We start from the raw sequence: 16,917 nt of genomic DNA, 5'->3' as shown, positions 1-16,917 counted from the left end.
ACAGTACACATCTGTATGTATATGTTTATGGGTGTATATATATATATATATACTGTTATGTTGTTCAGCTAACATCGGAAATGCATTTTACGTGTACAATTATTCTACAAAAATTTGCTTCTAAAGTATACTCATGTTCTTTAAGGTTTCCTTCAGTTGATGTTTTAAAACACACATGTGGTTGGGTTTACATGGTTCGCATCGTTTACAATAAACTTTATAAAAATACTTGTTGGTAGTGTAACTGAAGAGCGTGTTGGGGATTGACACTTAATTGAAGCTTGACGTGGCTCAAACCCCTTCAATCGAATTCAATCGTATTCATATTCGTACGTTTACGAGTATTTTGTAGATATTCATACATAAGTTAGGGTTCATGGAGTCTGGAGTCAACTCCATTTCCATTCTGGACGTGCTAAGACTATTTATTACACACAGGCCAGGCCCGAGTGTCTGGCCAGTACTCCTTCGACATCTCCACATCATCGAAGCTTTAACAATTTACATACATATGTATACTATTTAATCCAGTTCCTCCTACATGCGTATGCGTGATTGTCCAAGGTTGATTTTACTTCTATTTTTGTTTTAGATTTCATTTCATTAAGTTTTAGGTTTTAGGTTTAAGGTTTTAGGCTTTAGGTTTTGTGTCCGCTTGCATTCCCGTCCATTGCTAAAAGCCTTCTTGACTAACAATTTTCGGCTTACACTCGGATTAGGCTTCAGACTACAACATTTTGGTGAAGATATTCCCATCTATATATGTATAATATGGTATGTGTGTGTGTATATATAGTATAGGTATATGCATGTATATGTTTGTGTCTCGAATTTCGAATCGCTTCGTCTCTTTATCTAGAACTATAAGCCAACATTCAATGCGCTCTAATTTAACGTCTAAACGACAATTGCTTAAGTCTTTTAGTCTACATTTACTTATACTCGTAGGTTGCGCTGTTACGCTGCGCTGCGTGGGTTATCTCTCGTCTTCCCCGTACTAAACACCTAACGAACGGTTCGGTTCGGCTATGGCTATATAGGTATTGTACACAGACACAAACATACAAACGCTTACGTGTGCGCGGAGTATACATACAATAACAACGATTGGGTACGAGTGTGTGTGTGTGGTGTTCTGTGTTCTGTGAAGGCTAAGGCTGTAGCAGGCTCAGGTTTAAAGGTATCGTATCCGTTTCCGCTGCATGCGTTGATTATTGTTGTACGTAAAAATATATGGCTATCAATACACATACAAATACAAAGGACCAGCATGCAACAGATGCGCAGAGGGCAAACTTACATATGTATGTATGCCCTCTTACCCGTAATTTATGTTCTATCCTGTGTATATCTTAACAATCTTAACAAACATCCTACTTATTCTAACATTCTCTATATACCTAACGTACAGTTAATTCAAGGTGTCCGTAGCGGCGTTTTCTCTTTGTCACATTCTGGCGCACGGGGGCGCACAAAATTGCTCTTTAAAGTTCTTCAAAATGAAAATTCAAATTCGAATCAATATAGAATGAGAGCATGAGAATGACGAATGCGAATACGAATGCGAATGACAGTGGATGTGTGGATGTGACGGATGCCTACACGAATACGAGCATGTACGCTGTATGTGGGGATTCGATTGGTTAGGATTGGTTTGGATTGTTTTCGATTGGACTGCTGCGATGACAATGACAATAGTATCTGTGATTTGTCCTTAACTAAGTACTTCGATTACAATACAATAAGCGCACAAGTGTGTGCACACACGCGTATCTTTGTCTTTGGTATCTGTATCTTAATACATTTGTGATTTTGTTTTTACCTGGGTTGCTAACTTGTCTCTTGCTGTTTCGTTTTTGTTTTATAAACTTTACATCAGTACGGGTGGGTATGTCGATTTCTCTGTGTGTGAGTTAGTTTTGTAAACTTAACTGGCCTTAATAGTCCTACAAGGAGGGGGTCGGGTTCGGGGTCGGGGTCGGGTTCGGGTTCGCTTTTGGGTCCAGTGTAAGACTGTGTCGAGTGCTTACGTCTAGAGTGTGGGTTCTAGCCCTATTTTAAGTTACTTGTTAGTTACCTGGTTTTCCTGTTTACTGTACCTAATTTCATTTAACATCCAATATATATCAAAATGTCGGTCTTTCTTTGGTTTTCCTATTAAGTTTTTATCGAATTACTTGCGGCGTACGATACCCCATACGAGTACCTGTATAAATTTGTCAAAAATTTGCACACAAAAATCATTTTCTGTTTGCCGGGGGAATTGGTGGGTGGTTTTGGCTAGTGGTGTGGGGGGAGGGGTCTGGGTTGATTACAAAAATTCTAGAAAATCATGGCAAAACAATTTGAAAAAGTGTTTCCATACAAATTGCATCAATATAAATTTCAAAAGTTTTCCAAATACCCAAAAGTATTTCCATGCTTTTGTCTGTTGTTGGTGTGTGAGTTTCCGTTATCATTTTCATTCAGATTTGCATCCTGTGCCATCCTGCCCGTCTCTGGCATGCATTATTTATTATTTATTGTAATTTGTTTGCCCCTCGAGTGCAAAAATATTTTGTAGCCTACTTACATACAATACGATACGATACGATACGATACGAGAGTATATGCGCGATGCAAAAATATTTTCGCATTTCAAATGCTTTCTGCGGTTGCGATTGCCGAGTGTGTGGTTGGGTGGTGGGGCGAAAGTGCGGTTGGTGGTTATATACGCATATATGTATGTGTACTTGTAGTTGTGTGTGTATGTGTTTATCTGGTTGTCCGACATGCACTCACACACATCCACATACGTGTCTGTGTAGTTTTCCGAGAAAAGTGGGGGAATTTCCGCGGAATATGTTATGTTTTGGCGAAATGCATTACGTTCGCATTACGCTCGGGTTTCTGTTTAACTGATTAACGCGATTAGCACACAGATAGAGGACACAGGGCACAGGACACAGGACACAGTAACAACCACCTACGGGGTTACACAGTTACAACACATGTGGCGTATACGTAATGCAGGATTCAGATACCCTATACCTATGCCCTCTCCCCATTGTATGCAATGTCTATTCCTATTATGTGGCAACATCTAAGACACAAAGAGTATTATACGTACTACTATTATACGTACTACCGAAGCGATTACCAGTTGCGAGTGTTCCAGAGGCTAGATCTTATGAGGGTAGGGGGCGTGGGGGGCTTTTAAAATATGAAATCGCCACAGTCCATGGCGTAGTCAAAGTCCTCGCCGCCAATGTCGTCCACTCCGCCGGAATGGAAGTCGAAGCCGCCAATGTCGGTGTGGTACACGGCGCCGCTGCATGAGGTGTCGATCAGATTGGTGCAGTGGGTGGTGGGCAGGGCGTGAAGAGTGAAGGTGTCCTCGCACTGGGACCAGGTCAGGCCGCCGCTCCACACGCCGTTCGGCAACGTGGCCCATCCCCAGCCATGGCCCCAGGGCAGGGCACAGGCCAGCGAGGCCTTCGAGTCTGGCTTCTTGCTGAGAATGGCCACGGCCGCATCGCTCTTGACCAGTGGATTCTGGATCTGTTTGTACAGCCTAGTGGTCATCGCCGACGAGGTGCAGCCATGGTGCTTGCTGCTTGCCTTGCGGTGCTTCACCTCCGACTGGGTGGCAGCTGTGGACGGGACACGGACAGGGGCAGTATGGCAGCAGGCGTGGGCAGGGGATTTGCACGGAATTATCAACGGATTGGCTATATATACTCACGTCTAATGCGCACCAATGGGCGTCGCAGCACGTTCATCAGGTGCGGCTTGTCCACCACCAGCTCGATTTGTGGCGGCGGCGGCAGGGTCTTCGTAATCGCATCAATCCAGTCGCTCACCTCCTGCTCGGACTTGGCCAGCATCCAGTAGACCTTGGACCGCTTCCGCTGCGATCCGAGTGCAATCAACTGGGAGACATTCACGCCGTCCGGTAGCGGCGGTCGACGCGGTATCTGTCCAGTCCAGTGGGCAATGGCCAGCATCTCGGGCGCTTCTTTCACTAGGATCTTGCCCGACGGCGAGGTGCGTCCCGGCTCCGTGAACCAGGCCATGGTTGAGTCGTCGTACAGAACCACCCACTCCTCGGACCAGCGATTCCAGAACATTTGCTCTGTCAATGGCAGGTGAACAAGCAACGTCAGTGCGGATCATCCTCAAATCTGTAGCCCACAAGCTCAGCACAAATTGCTCCCGGCCGTGTTACTACTCAATGCTGCCCCTAACGAGCCTGACAATGACGCATCCTCAGAATCCTCAGAATACTCAGAATCCTCAGCCCTGCCAAATCATGAGTAATTACACTTGAATGTGGCCCCCAAAAGATTATCCACCCACACAACACATCCTCTGTGCAGGCATCTATCTCTATCTATGGCTATGGCTATGGCTCTGGGTCCGGGCGGATGCTGCGTCATTCCGAGTTGAGCTTTCAGGCGGACCTGAGTCGCTTGTGCTGAGTTGACAGATTGTCGCCCGAGCTGTTGAGACCTGAGCCCGGGTCTGGTCTGGTCTGGTCTGGGGCTGGGACTGGGACTGGGTCTGCTGACTGTGCTAATGGGTCGGTCTGTCTGTCTGTCTGAGACCCGGCTCATCTTCGCTTGAAATGGACCATTCAGGGTCATGTCGTTGCATTGTCTGGCACTGCATGCCCCAGCCACAGCCACGACTGGCCACAGCCCCAAGTCTAACAGGTACTTTTTCAGGATTACTTTTTCGGGTGTACTTACTTTTGTAGCGCAGTAGGTAGCCGCCCTTGATCTGTTTGCCGCCAGTTCCTGCAGAGACAACGAAAAAGGAAATAAATGCCGTGTATCGAATCGAATCGAATCGAAGCTCATCTAGTCCACATCCGTTGCCCAGTGTTCAGTCATAGGCTGCGACCTAATTGTACAGGAGGTTGCCCCTGCAACGGAAGCTGGAGTCCATTTCCCATTCGTTCGATTTGAACTGAAAGCCGAGATTATGTCGCCCACGCACTGACAACAGAGAAACACGGGACAGCCGGTCGTCCCCTGGCCACTGGAGCTGCAAATTTCTGTTGTAAAAGGAAGCGAACGGGGCCAAGAAATACGAAACGAAATATAACACGAAAATTCATTTAGCAATTCCCTCGGAATTAACTCAATCAGACAGCCAGTTGAGGCAGGTGTGTGGTATGCCTCAGCCTCAGCCCCAGCTGAATCAGCCTGCCCCCAGTGTTGCATTGAGTGTCACCTCCACTGGCCCTGTCGCTGACACTGGGCTGTCCGGGTCTTGCATTTCAAATTCATTACCACTGGACGAGGACAGGAGTGCAGAGTGTACGTGCGAGTATATGCATGTATAGTAGTTGCAGGGGATTGTTGGGCAAACATTAAGCTGGCGGTGGACGGAATTAATTACTTTAATAAAGATGGAAAGCACGCCATACGTATACTTGATATGATATCATATTAAAGATTAAGTCTCTCCATAATTTCCAACGAAATTTAATCAGTGGAAAAGCATTGAACGCAGACCATTGGCAAATGGATAAAGTACCGATTCGTTCGATGGTTGATAGGGTGTATCATGCACATGCAATGTATTTTGTTTTTGACCGAGTTTCGGGAATCTCCAAAGACTTGCTATTAGATTTTTCCAGCCAAAAAGCAAGTCTAGAGCCTCTATAAAGACTGTGTATTTTGTTGTTGGATTCTGCGACCGACTCAGCTGCCCAAGGCATTTACGAACAGAGGCAGCGAAGCCACGGTCAGGGGCTATAGAACATCTTTTTGGCCCCTCAAGCAACTTTTTCCTATTGATTTCCCTGCAATTATAATGCATTCTGAATTCAATCAGATTGGTACATCGAATTGCGGATCTTGAAGAGCCTCTCGGAAGAATCCTTGACAGTGAATCAGCTGCACTCTGGACCACTTGAGCGCAAGCCCTAGAGAAAGTTGATTCAGCAGCAAACTGATTATGGCCCGAGTGTCCTGGCGACAATTTGCTTTGGCTGCGAATGGTGATGCGATTGAGCTGAGACAGCATTTGGATAACGAAGGCTCGAGGGGCTTGGCTGACCCTCAGAGCGGTCTGGTTCCGCATCGCAACGAACCGAAATGCCGACGACAACGATAGATTATAGAGTCACAGTGTCCACTGCTGGCTATGATGATGATGATGATGATGATGATGATGGGAGAACGAGCATGCCGAAGGACACTGTGCCGCTTGTATAAGAAGGCAACGGACATCATGTGTGCCACTTGAGTGCACGCACACAGCCACACACGTTGCACATGCACATGCACATCCACATCCGTATGACAAATCAGCTAGAATTGCAAGTGGCTGCTGCAACAGACAACGTTCTCTGGCAGTCAACGATGGCGAACGTGTACAGACATGGCTGTAAGGCTCGGGGTAAGAGGGGGACTTAGTTGGGGCTGGGGCTGGGGCTGGGGCTGGGGTTGGGACTGAAGTGTGGAAGCGCTGGTATATAGTAGTTGCATGATTTATGCATGTGGCTCGTTGCAAACTGTGGCCTGAAGCGAGCTGTCATCGTTGCCTGGCTGGAATAGCATCCCAGATACACACGCACAGATACTGCGATGCTACAGTGTAGTATACTTAATGATTTAATGCATGACATACGAGTTTATGTGCATATATACACATGCTGGCCAATGGGCGTGGCACTGTCTACCAATTGCAACATAATGAAACCGCATTCCGGATTCCGCTTGATATGTGGAGCGGGTGGGAGTGTTTGTGTGTGTGTATGTGTGTGCATGTGCCCCATAACGAGGCAGGTCAACAATGGGGTCCGAAGGGTGCGGGAGAGCCAGAGCCACAGAGAGAAATGGGAGGGGGATGAGAGTGAGAGTAAGAGAGACTGTGGCAGAGGCAGACAGACTCGCAGCTGCGCCTGTGTGCGAAATTCATTGAGAAAAATAAGGCCAGGCCAGGCCAGGAAAAACGAGTTCAGGGTTTTCCGCCAAATGAGGCCACAGCGACTGCTGCTTTTCGGGGCTGTGGCACCAGAGCCTCCTGAAGCCCAGCATCGTTTTCGGTTTCGGTTTCGGTTTCAGTTTCACTTTCTCCCACCCTATGCCCTTCTCACCTGTATCCATGTTGTGTACTTACCCATTGCCTGTGGCTGTTGCAGCTGCATCTGCTGGGGATGCTGCATGAACGAGCAGTCCGGCTCCACGCTCTCCGACTTCACCTTTGTGCACATGGAGAACATCTTTGATACCTTCCTTTCCTTAGTATCCGTATCCGTTTCCGTTTCAGTTTCCCTTACGTTTCCCCGTTCCGTATAATTGGCTCTTGGCAGCTTTGTTGTAGTTTAATTGATTTTGTGGTCTTTCGATTGGCAGCTTCTCGGGTCTCGGTCTCGGGGTATGATAATGGGTATGGGGATGGTTCAATGGCTCAATAGCAATGGAATAGCAGGAGCGAAAGTGATGTCAGCACCAGGCGCGTGTTATCAGAATTCACTCAGGCACCGACACAGGCACAGGCACAGACACAGGCACAGGCACATACACAGATTCAGATACAGATACAAAGCCACCGACAGTCACGGGCATACAGAAACGCAAGAGTGTTGCCTGCTTTCGCTTTCCCTTTCGGACGAAATTTCTTTTTGTTCGCTCTCCAATTTTGTGCCGTTTTTTCCCGCTATACGCTGGATGCTGGAGATGCCAGGAGCAACGCCTTTTTCTATATAATCTGACAATGGATGCTTCTGTTGATGGTTGGAAATTAATGGATTAACGCAGATCTGACACTGACATTGCTAATTAGATTTCATTTGCAATTGTTGTGCTTTTTTGGCCTCTTGGTTTCCGCTGCTTTGACTGCTGCTGATGATATTGATGGACCTCCACATCCGTGTCCGGCGAAACTGACAGCAAACACGGAGTGCAACCGACGCTGGATGGGCATGTAATGGATACGGATAGCCTCCTATCACTCAGCGAGTCAATCAGTTGGATTGTTGGTCAGTGCCCAGGTCACAGTCACAGTCACTGCCAGTTGCACATTGCGATGGGATGCGTTGCGTTGCGATGCGTTGCAGGTACAGAGACGAATACAGATACAGATACAAATTCAGTTATGGTGACAGAGGCAGCAGAGTGGTGGTGTCTGGTTTCTGTGTGAATTTAATTATTTTTGTTGTACGATTCGGCTGAACTCTCCTCCTGTCAGATGTGTCTGCTGCCGCGCTGATGCTGCTGCTGCTGGATGTGCTGCTACTGCTCTGACTGCCTGCTCTGTGGATGGGTGGATTGTCCGCTGCACACCTATGCTGAGTAAGACGGCCGAAACTCGACTGACGACGGCCATCGAGGAGCCCCGAAGCTCGGAGACGAGACCAGCCGAGAGCTTTTTCGGCCAGGACTAGGACAACACCAACAGACGCAGGCGGTCGGTCGGATCGGGTCGGGTCGTCTCGGTTCGGTTCAGTTCGGCTGATGCTGCTGCTGCTACTGCTGCTTCTGGTGTCCTTCAACGTCCTACGGCAACAACACGTCGGCAAACGAACCCGCCAACAGATGACAGACAGGGACGCTGCTTTCACTCATCTTCTATGCTTTCTCTCCATCTTTTTTTCTCTGGCCCTATTACTGCTCTCTCTCTCACGCACACGTTCCCCCCATCGCCCCCTCTGTGTGGGGCGGGTATGTGTCAGTAGGTTAGGGCCTGGCTGCCTAGCACTCCAACACACACTTCCCAAAAAGTTGTCGTCGCCCCAGAGAAGCACTTTCCGGCAGTCTTTCACTCCTCCAAAATGGGAGGCTGGGGCACCTCTGGCAGCATCTGCTCCGCTCCCTGATAATCGGTAATAATGCGCTGAGCCACTATTCAAATGGGCGGCAAGTAAATAAACAGTACTTAGTACTGTTGGGAGCACTTTCTGGGGCGCCTTCCCGGTTCGGTGGAAAGGCACTTGACGCAGCTGCTGGAACCAGCTGGGACACACAGCCCCAGCCAGCCCCCTCTTTGTCCCTTGGCCTGGATGGATAGTGGATAGAGAGAGGGAGAGAGGAGAGCTTTCCATTGCAAGTATGGGTGACCCAAATTGAAAGATATCCCCACTGCACGAAAGCGATTTAATTATCCTAATTTGATTTTAAGTGACTCTCACAGGGCCACATGGCGTATGAGGAATGGGCCCTGCTGTAGTCGCTGATGCTGCAGCTGCTAGTAGAGACATTTAAGTGGGTATTATATACATAGCCAACGAGTAGCTGATTGATTTGAGAATATGGCTTCTATAGTGTAATCTTTTTGGCATCTTTGTAGGCAGATAGATGGGTAGATACTTGCATGAATACCCATTAAGGATGTAATCAATGTGAAACAGAATATACAGATCGATTCTCGTCTCCAGGACTATGCAGGATTTCCAATTAATTTTTAATTCAATTGTCAACAGGCCAGCAGAGACGACTTCCAAGTCAACAGCACTCATTCCTGCGACGCAATAAAGTACAACTGTCGGCTTGCTGTCCAATGATGTTCCTTTATTGGGTATGAGGCATGGTCGCCAGTTCTTGGAAGCCTTTTAAATGGTTTCTTTTTATTGAAATTGCAATTGCAATGCCTTGAAGGAGACCCATTTATTTTCCATCACTTGGGTGGCTCAATCTTGTCCACGCCAGAGGATGTCTTTGTCGTCTTTCAATGTCAGCTGGCAGTTCCCAGGTCCCAGGTCCCAGGTCCCAGTGTCGCGTTGTGGCTGCCATTTGTTTGATGTTGATGCTCGTCTGCATGTAAAACCTGAACGTGAACATGAACCTGAACCTGAAATCACTTAATCAGTTTATGCAGCACAAATTTTGTTCGTTTTGGTTTCCCCAACAAAGCACCAGCGCCAGCGCCGGCACCAGCCCAACACCCAGCCCGAGGTGCTTCTAGCTCTATTCGAACGTAATGCCTTTGTAAGTGGCATTAATTTGATGCTGGGCCACCGAGGTTGGATGGCCTGCCGTGGCATGGCATGGCATGGCTGGGTGGCTTGGCTTGGCTTGGTTGCTGGTGCTGGTGCTGCTCGGCTGCAATAATAAATCAATTTTGAGTTCATTTCTTTTTAAGAATGTGTCGCAGCCCCGGCGCACTTGCAGCGCCAGGAGAGTCTTTCAAGGCCTGGGCGTTTTCACTTTCGGTTTCCAATTACACACAGTTGCGTTTTATGTTCGCCAGCTCTCAGGATAATATATCTTCCTCTCACGCTCGCACACACGCAGAGAGAGAGCGCCTGGGAAGGTACTCGCTTGGCTTTAAAGTGTGGCCTGGTTACGGTTTTCCCTTGGTTGCCACCCGGCCATTCCCGTTCCTAATTGGCACACGTCCACGCCCATACTCCTGGCCGTGACACCATTTCCATTGTTGAGCAGCGTACACCGCAGTAACAGCAACAGCAGCAGCAACAGCAGCAGCAGCAGCCACAGCAGCAACATACCACTACTGCCATGTCCTGACTCTCTCTGGGGTACACAGCTGCGACCTGCTCTATTTCCCTCCATACATTTGTCTTAGTCCCGGGCCAAGTAACTAGGACCTGGCACTGGAACACCTGTTGGCCACCCTTCCCTATTTACCAGTACATATAACGCGTTTGGTGATTATCATAGAATTTATTACCATTTGGTGATTTGATTTAAGGCTCTACCTAGTACGGACACTCGTACCATGATACATAAATATTTTGAACTACTCGCACACATATCATGTACATGCACGTAGATCAGGTGTTCGGTTCTTTGAATGTGTGTGTGTGTGTGTGTATGTTGTGTGCTAAAGTTAAACAAAGATTTGCCAGAAATCAACGTTGCATATACGGGCGGACTTTTCTCCCTCGAACTGTTTGTTTAGTTGCCAATAAATTGTTAAGGAGCACCTGTTTGTCAGGCCAGAATCAAACCCATTGGCGTGGTGCGGTTGAGGTCTTAGTTAGCGCGATTTATGCCTGGGAGTGGCAGGAAACGGTGAAGGGTGGTACTGTTCTGAATTGATGGCGCCTGTCTGTAGCCAAAGGCGATTGCCACTGCTCTTGAGAAAACTCTCCAAATAAAATCGTATTTAACTGGAACTCAATAGAGTGCAAATAATATGTTCGCAGACAAATTAATTTACGAGATTAAAATTAATTTAAAATTTAAATATCTCTCTATTATGTATATAAAATAGTTTCGGGTCGTTCTGGTCGCCAGAAATTTTATTTTTACAGATACAAAAATAAATATTAATTCTTGAAAAATCGCGGTCCATCTAGGATATTTTTTTTGTTCTTTTCTGTCAACTGTCATCCTGTTTAGTGCTCGCATTCCTCGCATTCCCTCGCATTCCGTCGAGGGTTCCCTAAAGCCGTTTAAAATTTGAAACCGTTGCCCGTTGGGGTACTGGATCTGAACATGACAATGCTTTGCCATTGAATGTTGCTTATTTGTAATAAATTAAGTTTGTTAGGAATCGTACCGAGTAGAGTACAGAACATACAAGTTCGCGGGACGTGACAGATGGGTTCGAGAGTCAAAAAAGTTCGACTGTATAAAAACATTGTTCTATGTATACGAATATGCACAACAGATTGCCTGAAACAACGTTTTCTTAACTTTCGCTTAGGTTTGTAATTAACATTTGGAGTAACAAATTTATGCAGCAGCAATGTGAAGAGACGTCACGCTGGCTGGCACCTCAGTCCCAGTGTGATGTTCTTGGATATAATGCTAATTAGGTTCCGAGACGAGATGGATTCGCATGATAGATGGCAAGATGTTTCTACCCATCCTCCGCCTCGAGTATCCTCATAGGATGTATACACAGTGAATTTTGGTTTGGTTTTAGCATACAGTATACCTCTATATCGTACAACTAAAGTAGCAGCCGGGCAGGGCAGCCTGTTGTACATACAATACAATACAATACCTATCCTATGTACATATGTACACGTTATATAAAATTGTGGGGCCTTATTTTAGGGGGAGTTTTGCAGTTCTCTATAAAATTAGGTACATACAAATTATTAGCTATAACATTTTAAAAATTCTGTAGTCTTGCCATTCAGCAAGCAGCAAACAACGAACATTCTCTATAATATCTGCAAAATTATACTATAATTTTCCATATGTTTTGGTTGTTCCATAGCGTAATACTCTAAGCGATCTACCATCTAGGGATACTTAGTTTCTGTTTCTTAATTTCTTACTTGCTTTTTATATAATAAGGACACCAGTGAATTACATGTATGTGTTTAAATGTTAAATGAGACAGCAACGCCATTGGGAAGAAAAGCGGAAAGTTTCAAGAAAACCGTACAGAATGGAAGGGAAGGGACAAAAACAGTGGAAAATAGTGAGTGCGGTTTCCATTTCCGGTTGTGTGCTTCCACTTCTGGTTCCGCTTAGTTCTGCAGGGCAGCGCGCAGGAGACTATCCAATGTGAGCTGGATGGTTCCATTGGCAGCTGCCTGCAGAACGGATGGCGGCTTCGGTAATGCCGGAAATTTGGCCGCTTGGCTGCTGTTGCTGCTCAGGCATTCCATACCAGCGGATGATGACTGAAACGGCGCTGGCTTGGGCATTGGTGTTGGTGTTGATGTCGGTGTCACCTGGGTGGGTGTCACAGCTGAGACGGCTGAAACGGTGGCCTGGCTTTTGCGAGGTGGCGATGGCGGTGACTCCAATGGAGTCGGTTTGCTATTGGGCGGCGTGCTCCCCATTGGGCACTCCGATTTAGATTCCTCCTTCTTGGGCAACCCTTGCTGCTGGGCCCTCGCTGTGTTGACCTTGTTCCACAGGTTACTTATGACGGCGTCCTTGCCGCCGGCTGCCGTACGCTTTGCAATCTTCTCAAAAAAACTCTCGGGCTCCACCACATCCTGCTGCTGCAGCTGCTGGCTTTCGCTGCGTGTGTGGGAGATGAGGCGCGGTCGTATCTGCGGCCGCTCGGATGGCAGCTCTGGCAGCGTGGCAGACACTGCGCGTCCTTGGCTGACAAGCTCCAGCATAATGCGACGTGTGATACCTTGAACCAGTGGCTTCTTGGCCTCTGTTATGTAGGCCTCCCATTGCTTGGGTTTGTTCTCGTCGTTGCCTGCATGGCGTCGCAGCTTGGCGCGCATGGACTCCGTGGCCAGGGGGGCTGGTGCTGTCAGTGTGCCGGAGCCATCTTGCTTCGAACGGACCATATCGTACACAAAGTCCTTGTTGACCGCCTTGACCCGCTTGCGTGTGGGACGCTTCTCCGTGGTCTGGTCGCCGGAATCGGGAGATATCTGAATGCGTGATTTGCGACGCTTCTTGCTGGGGATGGGATCGGCCGGTTCCAGGTCGGATTCCTTCTTTATCGCAGTCGAAGGTAATATGAGACTAGCGTCTCCCGCTGGCTCAGACGTCTTAGCACGCTTCATCCGTTTCTCGTATGTCTTGGTTGGTGGCTTGGTCTCAAACTCGTCCCGTGCCAGGCGATCGGCTTCCTCCTCCTCATCCACCAAAATTATATCGGCATCCACATCTTCGCGCGAGTACTCGCACGCGTGGGTCGTCACGTACTGCTCAGTTAGCTGGTCGCGATCGCCTTCGATCTTGTGGACGAAACCCAAGTGGTTTACAATGTCGTAGCGACGAAAGGCGCGATAGTTACACATGTTGCAGCCAAAGCGTGACTTCTTGTAATGGAACATAGAAATGTGTCGACGCAGGTTGCCCAGGGCATTGAACTCCTTGTTGCACAGCTTGCAGCGGCAGCGCAGTTGCTTCTCAAGGGGCACACTGCGCTTCTTCTTCACCTTGGCCTTGGTCTCATCGGGATTGGACTCTTGCGCGAGCGACTCCTCACTGATGTTGGTATTGGTAGATCCGGCGCTGCCCGAGTCGGACTCGTCGGGCAGGTGAAGCTTGTCCAGTGAGACCGTATGCAGCCCCGTTACGAATGAGTCATTCTTCTTCGCCAGGTCGGCAAACATTTCGTTGAGAACAATCGTGTCGCCGTCAGGTTCCTGCTTAATGGTACGTTCGATGGCCGACAGATCTACGGCGTCAGAATCTGGTGCATCCTCTGCATCAGCTCCGTCAACACTAGAGGCATTGCTCAGATTTGCTTTCGCTTTCAGCTTCTTGACTCCAGGAGCAGGCTTGGCCAGTGCCTTCTGCTTGGCTCGACAGTTGAGCAGGTGGGTGGACAAGGCGGCCCGACGCTCGAACGACTTGTCACAGTAAATGCACGGTGACATAATTTTAAGCTTCTCACCACTCGCATCTGCCGGCTCTGGAGCATAGCCAACCACGTCATCGGACATCTGCAGGCGCTTCAGCTCGCGCGAGGGCCCCTTGGTCTGAATGTCTCCTTGTTGTATGGGATTCTTGATAATGTTGCTACGCATCATTCGAATGCGACGCGTCGGTTTCCTGCCAAATAAAATACAAATTAGATTTGTATCTCTAACAGAATTTAACAGCTACCATCTACTGCCGACTGGCTTATTAATCCACATTTTGACGTTGTTCTACTCACTTGTGATTGTTGGTTAAATGACGTATAACCGCTGCGGCCTGCAGGAAGGTCTCAGAACAGGCTGGACACTGAAACACAAACGTCGACGCCGAGTGATTCTTTTGTATGTGCACTTTCAGAGTTTTATGAGTTTGAAATGTTAGGTTGCCTGTTAGAATGTAAAACACAAGACGAAAATTAGTTCCACAGCCTACTCGGATCTATCTATGGATTGCCTTACATATCTCGCACAATATGTTCGCTTCTGTGTCATCGCTGATAGATTGCTCGGCCGTTTCGCCCGATTCACTGCCGCCTTGGCGCTCGCATTTGATTGTGGTCATTGCCTTGCCATCTGGGCCGACAATAGTGCTTCCGGGATTGAGCATATGATGCACCTCGTTTATTTCGGTTCGTATGCTGTCATCCTGGTCATCGGTTTTAATCGTTTGGTACACGGCCTGACTGGAGGTCGGGACCGACTCCAGCTTCAGCACCGTGGGCGTGTTTTGCACGGTCGAGGGTGCCTTCTCGCGTCGCAGACGCTCGATGACGCCACTCAGGTCTCGCATACTGCCGCGTATGGGACGAACTTCGCGAGGAACTGGCGAGCAGCCAGTGCTACGACTACGCAGCATGTGCTCAATGTCCTGATGCGACGACGCATTGCCCGTTTGTATGATCATGGTGGAGTTGTGGTCCTGCAAGTGAATTCAAATGATGATTCACACGATTTCCCCGAGAAATAAATGTGGTAATACGATATTGTCTTTACTGCGAACTCACTGTGTATCCGTTCTGCTGGGCTGTGCGGGCACTCACACAGCAGAAGACCCGCTTGTGGCTGATGAAATTTGCAAGACTGCGAAACATGTTGCGGCAAACTTTGCACTCGTATATGAGGCTGCACTCCTGGCTGAGCAGCTGGCGCACCTGCAGATATTCAATACCAATACCAGATACTTAACATAAACACACGGAATTCGATGCCAAGGAATGTTCGTGGCTCGCCATTGCTGCACTAGGCTGAGTCACGTAGACAGCCTGTGCGTAAGCGATGCTTACCTCGTTAGTGCCATCCTCGTAGGCTCGACGCGCCTCCTCGAAGCCTGTGTGGGCCGTGCGCAATGGTCGCTGGAGCAGGCTGATGTCGTCACTGTCCATCTGCTGCTCCTTGAACGCCTCCGAACTGCAACTGCTCCGCTTCTTCATAGCGCTGGTAAGGCAAATACCTCGTCAACACCCGCAATCAGCAAACAACCAACATCAACCGCAACAAATACCCCGGCTTATCTTTATTTCTCCAAATAAGAGATGTCTTGTCTTAAATATCGTATAACGAGTAATTAGTGTTTTTTTCAATTAGAATGCCTGCATCTTGCAGTTTTTGTTTATGTTAACAGTGTGCCCGCGGAACCCTCAGAAATATACCGAAATATACGTCACTTTTTCAAATTATACCGTAAATATACCGATGAAAATCAGATTCCTTAATTTTTCTAATCTAATATTAATTGGTAACAAGGACCCTCAGCGGTAAACATGGCCTTTTATAATTTGATGAATCAATTTTCTACATGACTGGCTAATTTGAAGCACCTCCGTTTATTGGATTGTTTGTAAAATCAGGTTATACACAAAATTTCCGTTTTTACATGCCAACTACATATTTGCTACATATCAACAACATACATATTTATGCAGTATGCACATTTGTATACCCTTTATCCTTTAATTAATGTTGAAATTCTGCTTTCCAAGTTACTTTAAAACCTCAGTAATCTCTTTTGCATGTCTACTAAATATACAAAAAAAAAATCATAAAACCGGTCATTGCATTAATTGGAGCCTGGATGACACACATTTTAATTACCATACCATGGAGGCAAGTTTATAAAAGTTTATTGACGTCTAGAAAACTAATTATGCAGCTCGCTCCATTGACAATGACAATGATTATTATTTCCTAATATATGAATTTGATTTTATCGGTATTTTCGGAAAATAAATGAAATGGCGGCTATTATTTTGAAAAAAATTATGTTTTGCAAGATTTATCCCCATCTGACATCTCTACACACTAAAATAATTGTGAGAACTAGTTCCGCAAAGATGTACTAATGTAATGTACTAAAAAACACCACCATGAGCGCGAGATTAGCGCCGTACTTACATACCATTTCAAACAGAAATTTGAATTTGAATGCTCGAATAAAACACAGTGTTTTTAGTCATATATAGTATGTATTTTTGAAATTTTATTATTCGCTCAAGCATGCTGTAGAGGTTGACATTCTGTTTACTAGTACATGTATTAATTGGTTTAACTAATGCTAAATATAATCTTGCTCCTTTACGATTCAAATGGTTTTGGTTTATTTGTAAAAAGCGTTTGTCATAAAATAAAATGGAATAATATTCTTTTGCACTGCGGTTTTCCATAGT

General features: G+C 46.9%; 2 protein-coding genes across 2 annotated transcripts; both read right to left on the bottom strand.

Annotated features, from left to right (window-relative positions):
* Positions 1-3,195: 3,195 nt before the first annotated feature.
* Positions 3,196-8,294, bottom strand: LOC6588055. The gene is made up of 4 exons (XM_002013740.2): positions 7,114-8,294; positions 4,731-4,778; positions 3,725-4,114; positions 3,196-3,632 (listed from the first exon to the last, which is right to left on the bottom strand). The coding sequence occupies exons 1-4, from the start codon at positions 7,214-7,216 to the stop codon at positions 3,196-3,198; spliced, it is 978 nt and encodes a 325-aa protein (XP_002013776.2). The 5' UTR covers positions 7,217-8,294.
* Positions 8,295-12,175: 3,881 nt separating this feature from the next.
* Positions 12,176-15,785, bottom strand: LOC6587852 (zinc finger protein 800). The gene is made up of 5 exons (XM_026994987.1): positions 15,538-15,785; positions 15,259-15,405; positions 14,714-15,173; positions 14,494-14,641; positions 12,176-14,387 (listed from the first exon to the last, which is right to left on the bottom strand). Exons 1-5 carry the CDS (start codon positions 15,682-15,684, stop codon positions 12,383-12,385), a joined length of 2,907 nt encoding a protein of 968 aa, XP_026850788.1. The 5' UTR covers positions 15,685-15,785; the 3' UTR covers positions 12,176-12,382.
* Positions 15,786-16,917: the final 1,132 nt, after the last annotated feature.

This window comes from Drosophila persimilis, unplaced genomic scaffold (genome assembly GCF_003286085.1).
Source record: "Drosophila persimilis strain 14011-0111.01,24,50 unplaced genomic scaffold, DperRS2 tig00000000-arrow-pilon, whole genome shotgun sequence".
Taxonomy (NCBI): Eukaryota; Metazoa; Arthropoda; class Insecta; order Diptera; family Drosophilidae; genus Drosophila; species Drosophila persimilis.
Note: the sequence above shows the minus strand (reverse complement) of the source record. Positions and strands in the feature narration are given on the sequence as shown.